Consider the following 24,973-nt stretch of genomic DNA (forward strand, 5'->3'; position numbering starts at 1 on the left):
AATGAAACGAAGTGAGCCTATGAACTATAATATACATAAATTAATATTAAACCAAATGTGATTGCTCTCCATTCGGTTCTTATGTTCTTATTTAAATGCTCACCGACATTTTTTAAAATTAAAATTAGGGTTATTATTTTTTCCGTATATAGGTCCATTTTTACCCATGATTACCTTATTGGAAATTGTTTGTATGTAGTTAAGCATGTAAATCTCATAAGAAAAATCATTGTTATAGTTAGTTTTTATTCATTTGCCATTTTTTCGACGAAGAGTAATTCGTCCCACAAAAAACCGAGAGAAATGCAATAAATTGAAGCATATTTCATCAATATATTGCACTTCAAAGTGGTTAAACCTTTTTGACTTCAAAGTATAATTTATGGATGCGAATTACTGTGCGACGGTTTTATTATAATATTGTACAATCTCTTACCATAAAGATTACTTCTTATATGTAAATAGATACATTTGTATGCGTACAATTCATATATGCATGTATGTAGCTTAGATTACTAAATAAATTTCAAAATATTACTAAATTACTCTGCGTAAATGCCCTCTCATATGAACAAATATATGTATATGTACAATTACCGTGAGTATGTGCAGACGAAGGCTTATTATATTTATTTTGGCCTTAGATTGGTTGCATTCAAAAGGAGCTTACAGCCATTTACATTTCCATCATTTTGATTCAGTTAAGAATTGTATTTAATCGTTTAATCATATCCATGTACACATTAACAAATTGTATTTACTTAACAACAAATATGTATGTATAAAGTTATCGCAAGTCGAAAGATATTAAAAATCGTATCTAAGTTGTATTATAATAAATTTTAACGCATCCTGAAACAATTTAACCTATATATCTGCATATCTACATATGTACATATGTATGTGTATACGTGAGTGCAAGTTAATATGTGCTTTTTAAGCCATTTCAAGAGGAAGGCGATATGTTTCGCGAAGTAACATTGAAGGCAACAATAATAATATACAGCATAGCCAATTTGAAAGGGCGGTCACTGAGCGCAGTAATTTCGGAGCGGCGTTATGCTGTACGGCAGCTGGCAATTCCCCTAAAAATATAAAAATTCAAATAGTTAAATATTGAAGTGTTGATCAAGACTATAAATTATACTAAATGTTTTGAGTGCCCAAAATATAAATTATAAATAACTAATAGAGTTAAAAATAAATAATAAATTGTTTTATTTAAGTGGCTGTAAGTGATATGTGTATGAATTTATAGTTCTTTAAAATAGTATTTACTCTTCAAAGTTATGGAAAAACAAAACCAAAATTCTTACAACCAAAATTCAAAAAAAAAAGTTATGAACAGGAAACTGGAAGACCATTCGATTGTAGTGCCCGACAAATTGTGATAGCATTTACTGCCTCACCTGACATTTTCGAAATATGTTCTGGCAATTTTATACCACTTTCGGAATGACTTTTTTAAACCTCGCCAAACTGACTTTGATGCAAAATCATTTGGTGGATTTTGTTTACCAGATTCTGAACGATTTTTCAATTTTCCATTTTTTTTGTTTGTCAATGGTTTTTTCACTGCAATACTACATCTATTTATAAGAGAACCAATTGGATCATCCTCGCACCTATGGTGTTCAACCTCATCGATCATATAGAGGAGCACTTGGGCATACAAATTAGAAAAAGGGACAGTCAACAGCAAGACATGCAAAAATGGCAAAAGACTTTACCGGAAGTAACAGAAAATCTTCTCAATTCAATGCCGCGTCGTTTACAAGTCATAATTAGAACAATGGAAAGCACACAAAGACCTAAAATATGTGTTCATCACTTATTGTTCTTTTCCTGCAACCTGTTGCTACAGAGTATAATGGTTTTGTTTATTTAACAGATGTATGTATCACCTAAAACTAAGTGAGTTCGATCATCCGGCTGACTTTGCTCTATTAGATTGGTGATTGTATGTAAGGTACCTTAATGAAACCCTGGGAACATTTTTTTAGTATGTGGCATGATAATAGTTAATAGATAAAATTGGGTTAATACTATCCCAATTCCCATATACTATGTATAATGATTTTCGTTAACTGCTTAGATTCCGATTCTCTGGTTAAAATTTTACGTTGTCCTTTATTTCCCTGGCTTTGATTCTTGCAAGTTGTTAGAGTATAAAATGTTCGGTTGCACCCGAACTTAGCCCTTTCCTACTTGTTTAATTTGTCCTTTTGAAAGTATAGGTTTGATTACTGTACTGCTGTGTCTCCTGAGTTACCACGTATTATGTAAATTATACAAAATTTGAAAACTTGGTTGGAGTAGTAGTTATGAAGTTACGTTTGACACGGACCTTGAAAACTCGAGTTGTGAGGAAAACATTTCAGAGTTCATAAGACAATGACATAAATAAAAAAAGTCGTAACGAAGTGATTCGGTATGAAAATCGAATTTGCCTGTTCCACAAATAATTTTTTGATGGGATTTCGTAAAGGATTTGTTCTGAAAACCGAATTCCCATATTTAAATCTTATTTGAAAAAGAAAAAAAAAATTATAACGTGGTGTTTCTTCTCTGCGTACATGCCAACAAGGAATATATTGGCGGAGGAAGGTTTGGAAGACGAGTTTTCTGTCACAAAACCCTCCATTAACTTTAGATTTAGAATACCAGAACACTGTAGAATTTTTCTAAAAAAACCGACCGCGCTGACAGCGCTCAATGTTATATAGTTAAGAAGTATCTGATCACACTGCACTGATTGATAGCATCAAATTATTTCAGTATCAGACTGGTTTGGGTGCTTGGTCATAGCGGAATCGCTGGAAACTGCAAAACTATTGAGCTCGCAACAAAGGGCATTTTTACCATAATCTAATCAGACTGGGTCGGTGCTTTGCTGGCAATATGCATTTTTTTACTGGCTCAGAGGGCTTTGTGTTGGCTCTGAGGCGATTAAGTGAACTCAGTAAGCTCTTATTAACAACCAACACCTGTGAGCAGTGATAGTTTTCTGGTACAAAGTGTAACGTAAGAGGTTTATTGGTGGGAGGTTCTCACTGTATTAGGTCTCAAGTGGTATATTTGCCACTGTCCATTTCTTTAGAAGCAACTTGGTTGTCATACCTTCTACGAACCAGTCAAATCGACTGGAGTTGATATTAGCCATTTCAACTAATTTATTCAACCTCAAGGTGCTTTGTTGACAAGTGACAGTCTTTTGAACACAACGAACCGACGTTTCTAGCTGTTCAAGTGGTATAATTCTTGACTTTATCAATATCCCAACCTACATAATTGTGTAAAATTTTATTGATAAAATAAGCTTTATAATTTGCTCATATAGTTTTGCATAATTTTGCAACTTTAAATATTGAACAGAAGACAGTTCTACTAAATTCTGTAAAAAATAATTAATATTTCGCTGAAGAATTTTGAAAGGAGACTAATTGGTATATCAAATTCAATTAAAAAAAATATATAAAACACGAAAATTAAAAAAAATCCAAACTAAACAGTACGGAAACTAAATTGCCATTCCTACTAATGGTTAAAAGATACATAAATCATAGAGTTTTACGGAAAATTCCATTACCTGTCAGCACTTGAACCTGAACTATTGCAGTGAAGACCTTACCAATAGAACATGAATAGTTTCCACTATCAATAAGCTTGGCATCTGGTATGGAAACTCGACTAATAAGCCATTTTTCCGAGGTGCTGAAATTAAGAGATTATTATAGCAAAACAATATTTTATATACGTTCTCTTAATATTCTATATACTTTAACGCGAGTTATTATTATCTCGCAAATACTTATAGTACCAATTTGATTCATTACACTTTACCGTGTTTTGGAATAGGCAAAAGAAATCAACGGCGTTTTAAAATCAAGTAAGGATAAAGCTAACAAATCCATAGATTTTTTACTCAGAAAAAGTTATGATCAGTCGTTTAATATATACTATATAGTATCTGCTTATCGTCATTTTGTACAAAAACCGCAAAAGATACTTCTCCATAGTCTCAATAAAATATATGTACTAGCTTACTTTCTTTGGTGTAATGATATTAGTGCCAAAGCTGACCCATGGGAAAGTTGTTTTTAAATTTTTCAAAAATCTTTCATTTTCACTTGAGTTGCATCTTCAGGAAAATGGGGGAAAATAGTCTAATCTTCCCCTAGTTCCAACATAGCTAATAATTATTGAATACTATTCGCAATATGACCATATATAAAATGCTGTCAATAAGTGAATTGAGTATGTTCCCTTAACAACAAGTTGACTACATAATAAAGAATATTGCTCTATACTTTCTATTAAATATTGTAATCTTTGCTTATTTCAAAGTTAAGTGCCTTATTTACTAGATTCTTTGGTTAATTAAATTTTAATTTTACCTTGATCGTTTGATGGCGGTAAATGGTAATATTTCATCATCTTTCGTCCAAAAAATCATGTTACTAAATTGTTTTTCCAAAGCGAGGCCCGAAATCTTGGCATTACTGTGATTGCTCGTCGATACTAACTCATTGTATCCGGAACCCAAGCGATTGGCTCCTATTTGACTTTTATTTGGGGTTCCTTTTGTTTGATTTTGCTCGAATGGTTGTAAAGATTTTGCAATTTTTATATTCTCCTTGATTAGAAAACTTCGCGATACTTGGCAGTAAAGGTCGATGGTGCTCCCGGCTTTGTAATACCGGTCACTTACTTCTCGTTCCTGTTCATCTATTAAACGTAAGGGAGGTTCTGAAAAATGATATTAAATCGATATTAAAATTATTTTTAAATCTTCATATTTTCGAACAAAATAAACAGCATTATTTATGTATAAGATCGTCTTTATTAAAATACATATATAATTTTTGAAGTTTTTGAGTTTGATTCGCTATTTCACTAATTATTAATTAAATTTCATTCAGTATCGTCATAAAATTCAATCAAATTAGGAATACTAATACTAATTTTCTAGCTTTCTGCATTTTAGAACGATGTGTCTGAGGTGCACTGGATTTCGAATTAATATACTGTGCCCAAATAAAATAAGGTGACATTTGAATTTAAACTGCGCGCGTCGAAGGATTTGAAGAATTATTTTTTTTTTAGGTTGTTAGTACTGTCAGTCACATTTATGTCAAATTTCATGTCAAAATATTCATTAGTGTTTGAGATACGTGTCGTTTTGTGAGCTGCTAAAAGTGAGTTTTTCGTTTTTTGCGATGTCGAAATTTGTTGAGCAAAGAATTTGCATTAAATTTTGTTTACGGACTCAATTTTCTGCTTCGGATACGTTGAGGATAGTGCAGAAAACCTTTGGTGATGAGGCTTTGTCTAAAAAAAATGTTTACAAGTGGTATAGTGAGTTCCAAGCCGGCCGTGAACGTGTCGAAGACGAAGAGCGTCCAGGGCGACCATCAACCTCAACCGACGAAGCTCACGTTCAAAAATCAAAGATTTGGTGTTGAAAAACCGTCGATTAACAATTAGAGACCTTGCTGATGAAGTTGGCATATCGAAAGGCTCAGCCAATACCATTTTGAAAAATGTTTTGGGCCTCAAGCGCGTCAAATCTCGACTGGTACCGAAAACATTGAATTTTTTGGAAAAAAGGCGTCGCGTTGAAATGTGTGAAATGATGCTTTCCGACTACCAGGGTGTCATGAAACGCATCATAACTGGCGATGAGACTTGGATCTATGCTTACGACCCCGAAACAACCGATCAATCGAGCGAATATCGTGCCAAAAGAGAGCCGAGACCAAAAAAATCGCGATATCGCCATATCGTTCCGCAACCACCGTATTCACCTGATCTGGCGCCATGCGACTTCTGGCTGTTCACCAAGCTCAAAAGACCGCTCCGGGGACACCGTTTTTATACGATAGAGGAGATTTAAGCCGCAGCGAAGACGGAACTGAAGGCCATCCTGGAAAGTGACTACAACCAGGGTTTCGAAGATTGGAAAATCCGTTGGCATAAGTGCATTGCATCGGGAGGGGATTACTTTGAAGGGGATGAAATTGATTTGGAAGAATAAATAAAGAATTTTCAAAATAAATACAATATCACCTTATTTTTTGGGCACTCGTATAAGCATTCAGTTTCAAAGGAACCCAGGCTTCATTGAAGCGTTTATATAACTAAATATTTTGTGTGACTGCGTGAGGAATAGCTGATTAACTGATGTTGAACTACACCTGAATGTTATTGCCTTCTTACGGCGCTCTAATATAAAATGTGTTATATTTGTATTTAGCGTTAAAGTATACCAAAGAGTCGTTTACCTGTCGATAACGGGTATACACAGTATTACAGTATTTTGTTAATAAAAAACATTCTTAGCAAAATGGATGGAGAAAATGTCAGTAAGAAATAATAAGAAGCTTGAAGTAGATAATATGCGGAATTGGAATCAGAGTTAGCCATAGAGGGAATGGAACTGCTGAGACTCTAAGATCTTTTAGCATTGAGTGTCACCTCTTAATCGAACAGAAGTTTCAGCAATAGTCGGTTGTTAAAGAGTCGTCAACAGAGTCAACATTGGGAGTCACAAGCCATTTCAAAGCGACAACATGTGTTGGGAATGATTCAGAAACAAGGAACTAGGGTTCCTTATGTCCCCAATACCAGGAAAGGCACGAAAAAGTGATTCTGCTGCATGACATCGCTTGGCTTTACTTTACAAAACCCGTTAAAACCTACTTGGAAACACTTATATGGCAAGTCCTACACCACCCTCTATATTCCCCAGATATTGCACCGTCCGATTATTATTTGTTCCGTTCACTGGTCTGGCTCAGAAGCAGTTCCACTCGAAAGATGGCATCGAAAAATTATTTGATTCTTCAGCTTTACCGTAATGGTATTCGAGCTTTTCCAGAAAGATGGAAAAAAGTTGTGACAAGCGATGGACAATACTTCCAATAATTCATTTGTAACCTTTTCCTTACAATAAAATTGAAATATCTTGAAAAAAGCAGCGAGAACTTAGTTGCGCACCTACTATAAGATAATAATAATAGTATGTGATTATCAGTATGAAACTTTATAGCTTTACAAGATAGAGATGACTAATGAAATAATTATCCCGCTGAGGTTTTGTGCTGCTAATGCACAGTTAATGGAGTTATTGTAAACACATAGTATAGTATAACATGTGTATATCTCACGCATATATCCAAGTATGTACATTTATGTATGCATTTCTCAATTAACACACAAACAAAAAACATGTAAGGAACGGCTAAGTTTGAGAGTAACCCAAAAGGCCAGGGAAATACATTTAGGTGTTGGCAAAAGTTGTACAAGTATTCCTATTTCGACAATTTTTGGGATTAAATCCCTTGAGCACATAAATAAAAAGAAAAATCCTTATTTTGTTTACACAAACAATTCTTTAATTCAGTTGACACATACTTTTTTTACTATCATTTCGACCAATTTTAATGCAGTATAACAAAGTCCTATGTACTTATTGCTGCGGAACAAGCATGAAGGATGCATTTCACTTGTCTTTCGCATGGCTAACGTAGCCTAGCAGAACACAATTTTCTACTGTTAACAGTTTCATTTCAGATATGAAAACCGTATTTTTAAAGGTAATGTGTTGATGAAATATTGAAGATGAAATAATATACAATTTTTAACTTATATAAAGCCGAACTTTTCTAGCCTTACAAATTTTATTCTACGGTTCGAAACCCGAGGTGTAGAAATTAAAGAATCTACTTGCCTTGTCGAAGAAGAACGAACCTCGATATCTACTTAAGAAAATAAAGCTAATTTTAAAAAGCTTAATGCCATTCTTGCAAGAAATAGGGGATACAAACCCCTTAAGAAAATAACGATATTTTGCCACAAGATGTATAAGCCACAGATTCATACGTGAAAAAACTTTTTCCAAAGGAGCTGACTCTATTTTCATACTGCCCGGTGTCATCTGCACTAAACTATTATAACTGTAGAAAGATGTTGCAAGTGTATAAAAACGACGGGAAACCAAACAAAAAACTGTATGTATGTAAAGCAAACGGGCATATAGTGGATACAAAGGTGTGGATTAAGCTCTCACTTGTATGTATGTAAGTATAAGTAAACACGCAAACAATACACACCCATAACTTTGACTTTAGTAGTACAGTGCAATTGGTTTGGCATAGCTAGCATTTCCAAAAAATATTTGGTTACAGCTGTTTTCGCGTAAGTGGGGTTGTAAGTGTGGGCGGGCGTACTTACCTAATATGGTTAGATTTGTTGTGAAGACTCGCGGTGGATGCGTGGACACTTGACACATATAAACGCCGGCATCCTCTCTTTGTGTAGGATTAATGAGCAGCCGCCAATTGTTTGGATACTGAAACTTGACGCGAATTCTTGGATCTCCGCTATATGTTATATTGCCCACAGTTAGTAAGGAGACCTTTTCTGTTGTTCGTCTGACCCACATTACCTGAAAAGAGGAGATGAATGAACGTGCATATGTAAATATTAGCAACCAGTAAGTGCTTACATAATAAAGACTAGGTGTATTCGGTATTGGTCTTCGTTAATTTCAATTTACACAAAAGATTTTGAAAATAGATGTCAATCATCATTTTGTTATTTGATAATAACCAGTGACTTTAAAACATAATTACGTACTGTATACCATATGAGTAAGGAAATGTGTGATTCCATTTTAGTCATTTATAATTTTGCAATTTTCAGCTTATTATTTTATAGAAATTCCTAACTGGTATATCAGTTATCACAAAATATGTTTATCTTAACATAGCAACAATGTATCAGAATTAATTGCAACATTATTAAAGTTCAGCAACCAAATGAAATTTGTTAGAATAAACATCGCTTCCAACTTACGGAATCGATCGATATTCGATACATCTGCTTGCTGTACGAAGCAAATAAGATAAATCAGAGTTACCAGGAGAAGTGATCAAATCAATTCTCTAAGCTATTCACACGTGGCCAATGAAGTATTCAGAGTAAGGGTGGGACCTTACCGCCCAAAGGATTAAATGGCTTATTAGTCATTTTACTTTCAGAAACAACATGTTGCTACAGAGTATAAAAGGTTTGTTCACCTAACGGTTGTACGTGTCACCTAAAACAAAGCGAAAAAGATAAAGAGTTATACATATGTATATAAATGATCAGGATGACGATAAAAGCAGAAATCCGGGCGACTGTTTGTTTGCTCATCCATCCGTGCAAGCTGTGACTTGAGCAAAATTTAGGTATCTTCATGATACTTGCGGGTTACTTTGAATAAAAAATTAGGAGTTCGTAGGTGGGTGTAATGCCGAAAATAAAAACTCTAATTTGGCACAGGGGATCAAAATAGTAAGGGGCTCTGTGAGCAAAAACTTTTGAAAAAGTGAGTGTGGCCCCGCCTTCGAATAAATTGCATGTGCATATCTCCTAATCCACTAAAGTTACAGAAACCGAATTCGCCCAGCATAAAACTATAAAAGTTCCTACCGACAGTTTAAAAATAAAATAATAACCCCGCTCAGTCTTCATATAACGGTACTGCTAAAAACTACTAAAAGCAATAAGTCTTATCCTCGAGGTAGTATGAGCGGACTTTACTTGACCGGTGGAGAAAATTGGATGATGGACGTGATTCCGCCCACTTTTTGATAAAATCGTATGTATGTATATCTCTGGACCCGACCGATCGATTTCAACTAAACTTAGTAAAAAATAATCAAAAATTGTCCAAATCCCCAGTACCTATAGTTGACTATTGATCGAAAATATCGGTCAATGTATGGGATATACAATTGAAATTCAGAGAGAATACTTTTCTGATAATAGTAACTCTGTGTATCAAAAATGGGTGAAATCGGGTCAAAACTTCCCTGAGCTCCCATATACGTAATATAAAGATTTTGCAACTTCTGGATGACTTTATATAGCGTATAAATATATTCCCCTATATTTGAGTTATCTCTATGAAAATTATAGAAAATTTTTTACTCAAAACAGTGTGCTTTGTGCTTAATATAGATACAATTGGGCGATTATTTGACCTAACCCCCATAACTTACAGTATATCAGGATATTCGGACGTCCGACAGACTTTACTCCACATGATTTGAGATTGTATGTAAGATACCTTAACCCTTTCATGCCCGATGTTGCCTATAGGTAACATTGTACATATATGCTTCTAAATCCCGTTATTTAAATTTTTTTGACGCGCGGTTTTTTGCAATATGTAGTCTGGTGTATTGTGTAAGCTTACAGTGAATTGTTCTAATGTAAGCTATTCAAGGGTTCATTCAGTAACTAACGAACCAGGACACTAAGGACTTTGAAATTTTTATCACTTCATACTTGAGTTAAGACTAACATATATCTGTCCTAAAAAATGTTTTAGCTCCGCCCATTTTAATTCGGGCATGAGAGGGTTTATGAAATCCAGGGAACACTTAGCGTGGAAAACTTAACCAACATAATTATGTTGGCTTGTTATAAGCTATCATAGCTTGTATATTGAACTAGAGGCATTGCCAGTTCATTACTTTTTTTAATTCCTCTAGCTTCTCCTATTGTATTTTGAAGTAAGTTTATATTATTATTGAATTGCTTATTGATTTCAATTTGTTTGTTTACATTGTGAATAATATTATGATTATTCTTTTGTTAAATTTCTAAATAGCTCAAAATTTCCTGCCTGTCGTGATTATCCATTTACTCAGACGACCAGTTGTAAGATTTTCCTAACAATTCATCAATCCTCTTTTACTTCTTTTGGAGTTTGGTTTTGTTAAATGTAACTCTACTCCTTTATTTAAGAACTATATCAACTGTTTCGCCCTAAGCTCGTTATCCATAATAATTTTTTTGGTTTTCCGAGTTTCGTGCAATTATGTGCAATTATGATGGTCTTCTTTGCTCTCCAATTTCTATATTGCACGCTGCTGTAAATTTTGTTAGTTTGTCAATAACTTTGACAAATGACTACTTTTTAAACTGAAAAATTTCTAAATAATATATTTATTTAATTTTTAACTGCATGTGTCTCTGTTAGTTTAAACTCCGGCTTTATCGACTTCCTAAGATACTTAATTTGGTTGCATTTGTCGCAATTATTTATTATTAATTGAATGAGTTCTATGAATTTAGGGTAAAATAATTTATCTTTAAATGAGTTTATGTTTTAGTAATGGCACTATGCATTGATGTAATGTGATGTAATGTAATTTGTTTGTGTAGTTCTTTTCCTAGTATAAGTTTTGTTGTTTTTTTGCACATTTTATGAATTTCACTTTGCCGTTGCAAGAAAACCGCTTACGTGGTTATAGTCGAGTTTCTTCTTTTCGCAAGGTAGCGCCAATTGGAGATTCCAAGCGAAGCCAGGTCCTTCTCCACCTGGTCTTTCCAACGGAGTGGAGGTCTTCCTCTTCCTCTGCTTCCCTCGGCGGGTACTGCGTCGAATACTTTCAGAGCTGGAGTGTTTTCATCCTACCCAGCGCAGCTGTCTCTTAATTCGCTGAACTATGTCAATGTCGTCGTATATCTCATAAAGCTCATCGTTCCATCGAATGCGATATTCACTTTCACTCGAAAACTCGTAACGTCGACCCCTCAAATGTTGTCATCATCCATGCCTGTGCACCATAAAGCAGGGCAGGAATAATGAGTGACTCGTAGACTTGTGTTGTTGTTCCTCGAGAGAGGACTTTACTTCTCAATTACCAACTTAGTCCGAAGTAGCACCTGTTGGCAAGAGATATTCTGCATTGGATTTCGCGGCTGACGTTGTTGTTGGTGTTGATGCTGATTCCAAGATAGACGAACTTATCTACATCTTCGAAGTTATGACTGTCAACAGTGACGTGGGTACCTAGTCGCGAGTGCGACGACTGTTTGTTTGATGACAGCAAATATTTCGTCTTGTCTTCGTTCACCACAAAACCCATTTGCTTCGTTGCCTTATACATTCTGGAGAAAGCAGAACTAACGGCGCGTTTGTTAAGGTCAATGCTATCAATAACATCAGCATACGCCAGCATCTGTACACTCTTATAGAAGATGGTACATTCTCTGTTCCAGAAGTAGGTTCAAGAAATCACACGAATGGAAGATGCCTTGTCAGACATCGCGGCATAAAGGCAGCTCGTTTTCGTGCTGTCGAAAGCAGCTTGAATTCGACGAAGAGATGGTGTGTGTCGATTCTCCTTTCACGGGTCTTTTCCAAGATTTGGCGCATGGTGAATATCTGGTCGGTTGTTGATTTGCCAGATCTAAAGCCACACTGTTAAGATCCAATCAGTTTGTTGATAATGGGCATTAATCTTCCACACAATACGCTAGATAGAACTTTACACGATGCTGAGGAGGCTTATCCCACGGTAGTTGGCGCAGATTGTGTGGTCTTTTTTGAATTGGGCGGATCACAATTATTCATTTAGTATTATTTATTCAGTATTATGCCTATTTTGATTATTTGTTCCTGCTCTATTTTGACAGCATTATTATTTTCTTTGACTATAATTATTTCGTCATGATATGTGCCTTGGATTAAAACTTTATATTTTTTTAAACATTGCGTTAAGATTTCCTTGATCCAATTTAATGAAGATATGTATTGAACTCGCCATTCCCGATAGCATTTCTCTCTTTGTAATTGCAGTTATATTTTATCTGTTATTTCTTAATGATCTCGCATGCAATTAATTAATACGTCCTACTCTAATAGTGGAAATTTCATTTGGTCCTGTTTTTTGAACGAAAATGCTGTTTTAATTTAATTTTACATGCTTCCCAGCTTTCGGGAGAGTTTAGCGCTAAACAATTTTTTTATATGTATATGTATATAAGATTTTCCTGCGCTTCATAATCGTTGATACGTATGTATAACTCTGTCGACAGTTTGCATGAAGGTCGGTAATTATTTTGAATTTCTCTTCAAATGTTTGAGGTCTTTTTCTATTCCCTGCCTAAATGTTATATTTTGTTTTTGGGCTTTTTGTTGCAACAAGTTCGTATCTATGCTGCTGTAACGCGCGCATTCCTTATTAATAATATGCGCAGTTTGCTCGAATCTTATTGGTGCCTCTGCGCTTTTTTTAGCATGAAACTAAAAATTATATCTGATTATTAAAAACAAAACCATACCGGACTAAAAAATATAAATATTACAAAAACTTCGCGTGAATAAATCATTCCCATATATTTTTATTTTCATGCGAACGAAAAATTCGTTTCGCGAAATTCGTGTGAAATGTTCCAATTTCGATTATATCTATTGTGAACTTCGGCAAGCTGTCACAATGGTTTTGTTTTGGTTAAGTGGCTTTGAAAAAACTTATAAAGCCAATTATGCGATTTTTTAGTGTTTTTGTTTTGTTTTCTTGATTGAGTCGGTATTAGCTGCATAAATTTGCAGATAACAATTTTCGTATTGTATTGCTGTATTTTAAGGAATAATGGATTAAAAAAACTTGAATGAACTCACATTGGGTAGCAACTGGAAAATCGATGGTTATCTTTTTTCATTCCGAAATCGATTTCGATGTTGGCCCCTTGCTATTGGAGGAATCAAGTAACTTAATTTAAAATACAAACACTTTCTCGTTGTTTTCTTTTTTAAAACTCTTTCCTTAATTAGGATTTTCGGGCTCACTGTGAACCAAACACATTAATTTTTTTTAATAAACCTAAGTTCACATTAAAAAAATTTAAAATCAAATAAATAGTTAATAACGTATGCTAAGATTTTATTGAAAGTTGTTCTCAGCTAACAATTTTGTGAACAAATTTCATGGATTCGCGTGAAAAAAATTCATTTACGATTAGTTAAAATTTTCAAATAAGGGATATTTTTCCCAAAAATTTCAAGGTACGAAGTTTACGGAGACGATGCTATATCAGTTCGTGTAGCACAACAACGGTTCGCTCGGTTTCTTTCTGGAAATTTCGATGTCAAAGATGCACTTCGCTCTAGTCGACCTATCGTTGAAAAAGTCGTTGAAATTATAGAAAAGAGGACAGTCACGTAAGCAGCCATGACATCGCTAAAGAACTTAACATTCATCATCAAACGGTTTTGAACCATTTAAAAAAGGCTGGCTAAAAAAAGAAGATCGATGTTTGGGTACCACATGAATTGTCTATGAAAAATTTAATGGACCGAATTAACATCTGCGATTCTTTGCTGAAACGAAATGAAATCGAACCATTTCTGAAGCGAATGGCAACAGGAGACGAAAAGTGGATCAAATACGACAATAATGTGCCAAAAATATTATGGTCCAAGCGTGGTGAAGCTCAACAAATGATAGCAAAGCCAGGATTGACGCCTCGAAATGTTATGCTGAGTGTTTGGTGGGATTGGATAGGAATCATCCACTATTAGCTGCTTCAGCCTGGTTGAACGATTGATTATACTGGAATGGAAATTGACCAAAACTAGTCAACAGAAAGGGCTTCGTCTGCCATCAGGACAACGCTAGACAACACGCATCTTTGATGACTCGGCAAAAATGGGCGGATGTTTTGATGCATCCACCAAATAGTCTTGACTTGGTCAATGCAGTACTCGCTTTATGGAGTAAAGTTGGCTTTAAGAGATGGATCTTGGATATTTTCAGTTTGAAGGATTAGTTTTTCTTTAATTTTTCTGCAGAATTCTTGTTTACATCTACTGTTTGGTAATGGAAAATATTATTTTTGGAGTAAGACTTGGGGGTCCTTTCTTCAGTAAATATGTTAAAATTTGCACGTAAACACTTCTTCTCATAATAACAAAGTTTCAGCATCTGGCGAAACTTTTACAATGAAACAAATACAAAAACCGAATGATTGAGCCATGAAAGCAGACAAAACACTATATCGATCTCTTCTTTCTCCTAAGGGAGTATTCACAAAGTATTGTTTCCGGTGGTTGACCTTTTAGCATACAAGATAATTTTAAAGAAATTATGTTTTCTATTATTGAATGCCAAATTGTAACTGAATAACAGTTTCTTAAAATTAAACTAAACTACCTGTAGGTCAACGGCAGCGGCGTTAGAATTATTGGCGGCTGAATTGAGCGGATATTCATCAGCTGGGCTAGTATCGACACGATTTTATATTGCCACATACTAGAAAAACAATCTTATAGATTAAAGTCGACCGAGGTTAGAAAATCCTGATATTATGTAGTTATATAAGGGCTAGGTCAAGTTTTCGCTCAAATTTATTTATTTTAGGCACAAAGGCATACTGTTGTGAGTAAAACACGCACACTCATTTTCATTGAGAGAACTCACATATTGGGTGATATATGCGGTACAATGTCACCTAGATGTTATATGGATGTATAAATAAGTAGTCTGATTACGCCCATCTACGAACTCGTACTTTTTTTCATCAATATTTTTCAATTTTTACTCAAGTTATATCTTGCACAGAGGGACGGACAGACAGACAAGCAATTTTGGATACATGCAACAGTTCCCGATTTCCCAATCGATGACGATGGAGTAGACGTTCCATTACCCGACCATGAAGAAGTTCGAATTGCAATTGCCCGCCTGAAGAACAACAAAGTAGCAGGGGCCGACGGATTTCCGGCCGAGCTATTCAAACACGGCGGCGAAGAACTGAGCTGAGAACTGATAGGGAGCATGCATCAGCTTCTTTGTAAAATATGGTCGGACGAAAGCATGCCTAACGATTGGAATTTAAGTGTGCTATGCCCAATCCATAAAAAAGGAGACCCCACAATCTGCGCCAACTACCGTGGGATTAGCCTCCTCAACATCGTGTAAAGTTCTATCGAGCGTATTGAGTGAAAGATTAAAGCCCACCGTCAACAAACTGATTGGACCTTATCAGTGTGGCTTCAGACCTGGAAAATCAACAACCGACCAGATATTCACCATGCGCCAAATCTTGGAAAAGACCCGTGAAAGAAGAATCGACACACACCACCTCTTCGTCGATTTCAAAGCTGCTTTCGACAGCACGAAAAGGAGCTGCCTTTATGCCGCGATGTCTGAATTTGGTATTCTCGCAAAATTCATACGGCTGTGTAAACTGACGTTGAACAACATGAAAAGCTCCGTCAGGATCGGGAAGGACCTCTCCAAGCCGTTCGATACCAAACGAGGTTTCAGACAAGGCGACTCCCTATCGTGCGACTTCTTCAACCTGCTCCTGGAGAAAATAGTTCGAGCCGCAGAACTAAATAGAGAAGGTGCCATATTGATATCATCGGCCTTAACACCCGCGCCGTTAGTTCTGCTTTCTCCAGACTGGACAAGGAAGCAAAACAAATGGGTCTGGCAGTGAACGAGGGCAAAACGAAATATCTCCTGTCATCAAACAAACAGTCGTCGCGCTCGCGGCTTGGCACTCACGTCACTGTTGACAGTCATAACTTTGAAGTTGTAGATAATTTCGTCTATCTTGGAACCAGCGTAAACACCACCAACAATGTCAGCCTAGAAATCCAACGCAGGATAAATCTTGCCAACAGGTGCTACTTCGGACTGAGTAGGCAATTGAGAAGCAAAGTCCTCTCTCGGCAAACAAAAACCAAACTCTATAAGTCACTCATAATTCCCGTCCTGCTATATGGTGCAGAGTCTTGGACGATGTCAACAACGGATGAGTCGACGTTGCGAGTTTTCGAGAGAAAAGTTCTGCGAAAGATTTATGGTCCTTTGCGCGTTGGCCACGGCGATTACCGCATTCGATGGAACGATAAGCTGTACGAGATATACGACGACATCGACATAGTTCAGCGAATTAAAAGACAGCGGCTACGCTGGCTAGGTCATGTTGTCCGGATGGATGAAAACACTCCAGCTCTGAAAGTATTCGACGCAGTACCCGCCGGGGGAAGCAGAGGAAGAGGAAGACCTTCACTCCGTTGGAAGGACCAAGTGGAGAAGGACCTGGCTTCGCTTGGAATATCCAATTGGCGCCACGTAGCGAAAAGAAGAAACGACTGGCGCGCTGTTGTTAACTCGGCTATAATCGCGTAAGCGGTGTCTACGCCAATTAAGAAGAAGAAGAAGACATACAACAGTTAGGTGAACAAAACTATTATATTCTGTAGCAACATGTTGCAAGAAGAGGCTTAATTTAATATGTATATTGATTTGAAGTGCTAAATGTTAACCAGAAAATCAGAATTAAAGATATTAGGAATATGAGATTAAGACCAAAGTGTCCGTTAACTCAATTACTAGAAAAGTATTGGACATAAAGGTATATTTTTGCAAATATAGTATGCAGTTTTCCCGAGAAGATGCAAATGTATTTATGAATTTATCTGTGTCACTGCGAGCGCTCTCGGAAGATAGGCAAAGTTTCACAAGTTCTGTAAACAAGTGCTTTCTATCTTCTCAAAGGCCGTATTACCAAATGGTTTGTTGGAAATGTTGTAAAATTTTGGCGTTAGCACTTTGGAGTAAAACTGGTGCGTATGAGAAATAATTAAACAAAGGAAAGTACTTAGACCGGCCGCCTGAGCTCCCCATTCGAAGTCTATGTTAGTGGCCAGAGTTGTATTGCGAGCACCTGATTTGGGTCAGGCGCATCCTTTTACGGAGTGTGTGCACATCTCAGTGCTGAAACTGCTGCCAACTCTGTTGCTTCCAATTAAAGTTACCCAGCTTTTTGAAGTGTTTCAAGTGAGCGATGCTCATGCTTTCAGCTAAATTAAATAGTTTCTTATGCAGACTTTTTGAATGCAAAAACGCATGTATGCATGGGTATGTACAAATGCATTTGTATACCATACACATACTTACTTGGGCAAAAACTTGTATGGTATACACTAACGAATCTAACATTTTTGGACAGGAGGATGGAATTAAAGAATATGTGTATCCTTTCACAATATATTGTACAGAGTGTAAAAACAAAGATATCAAGAAAATGCCTAGCATGTGTAAAGGTATGTTTGCCTGCTTAGGTGAATGTGCATATGTATGTAAGTGAATTCGTTTAACATATCACAGTAAATGATAGTGCGACTTTTATTGGTTTTGTTTGGAAACGACCTAGCTAATTCTGTACTTTTAATAGTGTAAGTAGCATATTAAGAGGTTATAAACACTTTTGTGTGTTGAAAAAATCGATATTTCTATTGCATTTGCTTAAAGTATATCCTTTTAAGATTATTTTTTCCAAATTTCATAGAGATCTGAGCACTAAAACCAAAATTACAGCTGTCAACAGCGTGCTTCTCCCATATGCCTCCGAGTACGTGCCGATCACTCGTTCGCGATTATCTCAAAATGATGTTTTCTAAAAAGTACCGCTACGGTGGGCAAGGCCTATCGTTCTAATTTTTTACTGGCGTCTTGAAAACCACAATATCTCATAAATGAACGAAGGATCTTTTTATTAGAAATAACAGTTTTTTTTGGGGAATGGAAAAACTGAATTTTTAGACCCACAAAAATCGATATTTTCAGTAAAATCATCACCACTTGCGTAAAAAAGTTTATTTCGCTAAATCCTTCGTTCAAGTGATGATATGAACTATAGAAAACTGTTCTTTTATTTGATTGCAGATGCGCCATAACCTACTTATCATGCTTACCGCAAAGCGTGTAAGAAAAAAAGTGTATCGGCACAACAGTTATCGCTTGCACGAACGGACGGGCTGACAGAGAGACAGTCAATCGGATTTCAACTCTACTCATCACATAAATATAATGGGTTGTCAAAAAAGTCTTGCGGTATTTTTATTGAATTTTTTTATTGAAATTGAAATGAATTTTTGATGACTCAGGCCCAGCTCTTCACCGATGCTACGGCTGCTACTATGCCGGTCTCTTTCGACCAATTCAGCGATTTTATCGCAATTTTCGACGACAGGCCTTCCGGAGCGTGGCGCATCTTCGACCACCTCTACACCAGAACGAAGACGTTGAAACCATCGTTGTGCGGTAGAAATGGAAACTGTATCGGGTCCATAAACTGCACAAATTTTATTGGCGGCTTGAGATGCATTTTTGCCTTTATCGTAGTAGTACTGTAAAATATGCCGTATTTTCTCTTTATTTTGCTCCATGTTTGCGACGCTATAAATCACGAACGACTTAAAAGAAACGACAATCAATCAAACACGTGTTAGCGCGTGAAATGAGCTTTCCAAAAAGGTATAGCATGACCCGATGCGACGAATAAAACTAGAACTACGCGCATTCAGCGCCAACTAGCGAAAATACCGCAAGACTTTTTTGACAACCTAATATATATTATAACTTGATTATTAATGGGTCATATAAACAACCGTTAGGTGAACAAAACTATTATATTCTGTAGCAACATGTTGCAAGAGGAAACCCATGAAACATCTTAAATAAATACATATGTACATCTGATGCTCAGCTATATTTAGAATTAATAAGCAATTAAATATCCAGCTGTATTGATACTTACTGTTTTATCTTTTAGCATCCCCACTCTGCAATTAAGTACAGCTTCCGTATATAAATGCGCAGTAGAGACGACATTTTCTCCTGACGCTGTTGAGTTGAGGGGTTCTTCAAAAAATGGACCCCAATGATGTTCGTGATGGTGTTTGTTGCGAAAGGTTCGCGATCTATCCGCCGGTGTAGCCGCCATCGATGTTTCTGGGACCATCGGAGATGAAGCGCGAAAGCTAACAGCGTCTGTTGGGGAAAAATAATTTAAATTATTAATTAGATTCATCATACAATTGTAGAAAAAGGGAATACTATATTAACCGTTTAAATTCTTAAATTTTCATTGAAAAAGTTTGCACTGGAAAATATGTAAAAATGTTTAAAAAACTTTGGAAGTTTTCACTATTGTTTTCTCACAAGAGCAAATGTTGTTGCCAATAGCGACATCTGACGTTGAGTCCGTAAACAATCGAGGACCACAAGAAAAGGGGAGCAAAATGATATTGTTTTCTGATTAATTTACTACGCGCTTTTAGCGATGACATTGTGTTTCATAATGTATGACTGTTGGATAGATTAACTTATAAGTTTATGTGTTGTTCCCTATATGTATATTTAGCAACAATCTAGTAGTTTAATAATTTCCTTAAGCGTATAGTTTCAAAATAGTTTGTGAACAATTTGATTATTCGGTTGAAGACAACAACGACGATAGAAATGTAAATTTGGAATTGAATTGACATGTTAGTCTTCCGATTTAACTATAATGAAATATATGTCCACCGATTTTTTTAAATCTGTATTGCCTTTGTAGTAGACAATACTATTTAATGAAAATAGTTTCCGCGTTAAGATTATCTGACCTTAAAATATTTTCTCAAGGATATTAATTTGAATAAATGTTTATAATTTTCTGCTTTCATAAGCACAAAACCAACAATTCGATTACTGTTCGTAGAAACATAGCTATATTTCGAAAACTTGAAGTATATCTATAATTTTGAAATAAAATCGTTTCGCCTTCACGAACTTACCCGAGCTGGTCCATTTCTTGTTCAGTGTATAATCGAACGGTAGTTTGCTGGTGCTTGTAAATGAATTCAATTTTGTTGTTGACGACGAAATCGAGAAATTAGAGTTCGTACTGCCCATCGCACTTGTGCTAGCTTTGCCTTCATCTATCACGCCGTTTGATATTACACTCCTAGTAATGGGTATCTTCTGTGAATTGCTGTAAAGCGATGATGCGGTGAATGTTGTTGGCGTTGTTGCAGTAGTAACTACTCCTATAGACGCTGATGATAAAGATAATTTTGAGCCGATTTTTTCCATAGCTGTGGAGTTGAAATCGATGTTAACTCTAGTATTTATCAATGGCCAAGCCAAAGTTGCTATACAAATAAAAGGAAAAACAAGAGCATTAGACCACGAATTTCACAAAACACATCTGGAAGGGCTAAGAGCGGAATGTATATTAAACAAGATGGGATTTCATTATATTAGGGATATGAGATTTATACCAAGGTCTAGACTCTACTTAATTCAATTCGTTGTACCAAATAACAGCCTTATATCTTATTGTACTGTTGACCTTTGCTATGACACAGATTTCAAACTCGTATCATTATCCTGATTATTTATATAGATGTATGAACAAAAACCTATATCCATCACGATTAGTTTTAGTTGATACATACTACAACCGTTAGGTGAACAAAACTATTATACTCGGTAGCAAAAGGTTGCAAGAGCATAAAAAGTTACACGGGTTCATCCCAAATTGACATATTTGACGTCTTCAAAATAAAAAGAATGAAAAGAACTTCTAAGTATTTTGTTCACGGTACCACACACAAAAATAGATATACAAGGTCTGTCGCAAAAGAAACAGAACTTTTTAAATATAACTGTTTCTGGTGGCGCCACCTATTGGTGGGTATATGAAATAAAAAGCTTGATTTCTTGTTGACATTTCGTAAAAATTTAAGACAATTGGATAACTACAATCGATGTTATCGATCAAAAAGTGACAGCAGCTTTTGGTCATCGGTCGTAAAATGCATTTTGAACAAAGAGCAAATATTAATTTTTGTTTTAAACTTGGGAAAACGTTTACTGAAACGTTTCAAATGATGAAAAAGTTTATGGTGATCAGTACCTATCCCGTAGTAATGTGCATGAGTGGTTTAAGCGATTCCAAGAAGGTCGTGAGGACCTCTGTGACGATCAGAAGTCGGTCGTCTTCAGAAGTCAAAAATAAAGACAATGCTGATTTGTTTTTACGATTCCGAGAGTATTGTACACCGAGAGTTCGTCCCACCTGGCCAAACGATTAATGTTGTGTTTTGCCTTGGTGTTATGAAGCATATTTTGTCACGCATTCGTCGTGCTCGACCACAATACCGGGAGGCAGGGTCCTGGCGCCTGTTGCACGATAATGCGCCGTGTCATCGGTCGACGCTTGTCACTGATTTTTTGACAAAAAACTCCATATTAACCATTAATCACTCACCCTACTCACCTGATCTGGCACCCTGTGATTTTTACCTATTTGGAAAACTTCATTTGCCCATGAAAGGCCACTGGTTTCAGGACATTTCAGCTATCCAAAAGGCGACGACCGATATTCTCAAGAGCATTCCGAAAAATGACCTTAAACACTCATTTGAAATGCTAATTGACCGGGCTAAATGCTGTATCGAAGCACAAGGAAACTACTTTGAATAGAAAAATATAACTTTTGAAAAATATTAATTTTTTGTTATTTTTTTTAACAGTCCTGTTTCTTTTGCGACAGATCTTGTTCGTCAGAAACTACAAAATAGATGCCTGAGATTCATTTTAAACGAAAGGATAGATGTACCAATTAGTTAAATGCTTTTAAAATTAAACATGTTAAGTATTTAACAAATAATATGTTAACATAACATGAAAATGGTGTTTAACATATGTAAGATGTGGTAATGCCTCGGAATATCTAATAAAAAATTGTGTTGATATTGCTGTTTTTAAAACACGTCTTTGTGAATTTTTCCAAACCTTAGATATAAGCAAAACACATCTTTTATAAATTACTTAAATTGTGAATTGTAACCTAGGCCTAGACCGTAAAAATACTAGTAAATAAATAACCTCCTGGAGTTTCAAAAAACACATGTCCCAATGTCCCAATTTTTACCCACGTTATCATTATCGACACAAATAGTGGCTTTGAGGTAGGTTATCTCACGTTTAAAAAAGGTTCAAAACGAACCACAACTTTTTAGACTGACATACATATATACCTCAGTGGCTGACTTTTTATTGAAAATATTGGTCAACCTGTGAAATATAGCATATACTTGTAGTATAACCTACATATAATGCGCCTGTTTATAAAAAATGGGTGAAATCGGGTCACGGCTTATAATTCAATATGTAAAATATATTGGCAAAATTAAGTGCACATATGATATTGGATATTTTTATATTTTATAGTTTAATATTGATGAATTAACTAGCTCCTATGCATTACATTTAACGTTCGCGATAGTCTGTCAGACTTTATACGGAATATGTCGGTAAATGTCATATTCATAAAATTGTGTAGGAACAAGTTGTTGAGTAAACTTGAGGAATGCCAGATCTTATAGGGTAAAGAAAGGTCTGGGAAGATTGCAATAATTGCTCAGGTACAAACATTCCATTACATATTTTCGAGCATTTTTGTGAATATTGTATACTTTCAAGTACATATTTTGACAGACATGGTCGGCATATGGTTTATTGTTACATGCAGTTTATGGGAGTTGCGACTCTTGCATAGTATGGATTTCCACCTAACCCAAATACTAAGTGGACATGGATGCTTTAGAAGCTATCTGTACACATTCCAGCACGACGTTATTCCGAATTGTCCGTCGTGTCTGTGAAGACTTGGAGCATGCTTTCTTTTATTGCCTGCGCTTTATAAGTGCAAGGGAAAAACTTAAAACTACACTCGGTGGTAGTTTTACGGTGGAAAATTTTCATGTGTCATGCGTCGACTGAGAACTGGAGAGCTGTCAGCGAAGCGGCAGCCTCAATCATGACAAAACTGAGACATATAGAGCAGAGTAGGCGTCCGTCAGTGCGTGCCTTAGAAGAGACTTAAATGTCTTATCACTCCCACGAAGTAATACTTAATCAGGTGGTTCCGGATTAAAGTTTCGCACTACGTCTGCCAATTATACAAGTAACCTGGGCACCCAAGTAGGTTCTTTTATACTCTCGCATGGTAAAGTGATAATCGAGATTTCTTTAGACGTCATTTACATATTTTTCAAATACCGTATTTGTGTAAAGTTTTATTTCGCTATCATCATTGGTTCCTAATGTATATATTATACAAAGAAGGCATCAGATGGAATTCAAAATAGCGTTATATTGGAAAAAGGCGTGGTTGTGAACCGATTTCAGCCATATTTCGTACATGTCATCAGGGTGTTAAGAAAACATTATATACCGAATTTCATTGAAATCGGTCTGGTGCCCTGAGATATGCTTCTTGGTCCAAGTTTTCAATTTTTAAAAAAAAGCCTCTGCCACTTCTTCCGTAAATTTTAGTGTTTCTGACGTTTTTTGTTAGTCGGTTAACGCACTTTTAGTGATTTTGAACATAACGTTTGTATGGGAGGTGGGCGTGGTTATTATCCGATTTCTTCCATTTTTGAACTGTATATAGAAATACCTGAAGAAAACGACTCTGTAGAAATCATAGCATAATAGTTTCCGAGATTACAAAAAACTTCACCGCTTTTCCAAAAAAATTACTTCCAAATATGTCCCTGGCGACCTTTGAAGCCATTTTCACTTTAATATCTTTATTTAATTTTTTGACACTTTATAGGTTTTCGGTTTTCGCCATTTTGTGGGCGTGGCAGTGGGCCGATTTTGCCCATCTTCGAACTGAACCTTCTTATGGAGCCAAGGAATACGTGTACCAAGTTTCATCATGATATATCAATTGTTACTCAAGACGGACAGACGGACGGACAGACGGACGGACGGACAGACATCCGGCTTTCGACTCTACTCGTCGCCCTGATCACTTTGGTATATATAACCCTATATCTGACTCTTTTAGTTTTAGGACTTACAAACAACCGTTATGTGAACAAAACTCTTCGTTAGCAACATTGTTGCGAAGTATATAAAATAAAAAAACTCTTGCATAGAAGCTGTTTTACTGTCTTTTCTTCTACGTTCTAACAGCTTCTACAATACTTATTGCATTGCGCACATAGTCTGCTGGCATGTCTTCCAATTATACAGTGACCTGTTAACACCCATGCTAGAGTTCTTAACAGTTGGCATGTGCGACCTCCTTTCCATTTATTCATCGTTTGCCTGCTTGCTGAGCAAGTTAGGGATTGACTCCACTGCTAAAATTATTACATATTCGTCGATTAAATATGAAGTGGCGGCGCAAATGTAAATTCTCTCTTTTTCCGAGTCTAATTGCGTGGTGGTGCCTATTCTGGCAAGTTCATCTGCTTCACAGGTACCAAGTATATAATTATGCCTTGGAAACTATTGCAGATTTATCGTGAAATATAACATTAGAT

General features: G+C 36.0%; 1 protein-coding gene across 6 annotated transcripts in view; it reads right to left on the reverse strand.

The window, feature by feature from the left end:
- Window positions 1-226: 226 nt before the first annotated feature.
- Window positions 227-24,973, reverse strand: part of LOC126760074 (uncharacterized) — a 30,388-nt gene continuing 5,641 nt past the window's right edge. For all 6 annotated transcript variants that reach the window (XM_050475455.1, XM_050475454.1, XM_050475452.1 and 3 more), the window contains exons 3-8: window positions 20,423-20,779; window positions 19,402-19,634; window positions 8,236-8,449; window positions 4,398-4,749; window positions 3,590-3,714; window positions 227-1,085 (exon numbers count right to left, since the gene is read on the reverse strand). In XM_050475455.1, coding sequence (XP_050331412.1) covers window positions 937-1,085; window positions 3,590-3,714; window positions 4,398-4,749; window positions 8,236-8,449; window positions 19,402-19,634; window positions 20,423-20,779 — 1,430 coding nt within the window. In that variant the 3' untranslated portion in view covers window positions 227-936. The remainder of the gene's footprint in view (window positions 1,086-3,589; window positions 3,715-4,397; window positions 4,750-8,235; window positions 8,450-19,401; window positions 19,635-20,422; window positions 20,780-24,973) is intronic.

The sequence above is a fragment of the Bactrocera neohumeralis genome, chromosome 5, assembly GCF_024586455.1.
Source record: "Bactrocera neohumeralis isolate Rockhampton chromosome 5, APGP_CSIRO_Bneo_wtdbg2-racon-allhic-juicebox.fasta_v2, whole genome shotgun sequence".
NCBI lineage: Eukaryota > Metazoa > Arthropoda > Insecta > Diptera > Tephritidae > Bactrocera > Bactrocera neohumeralis.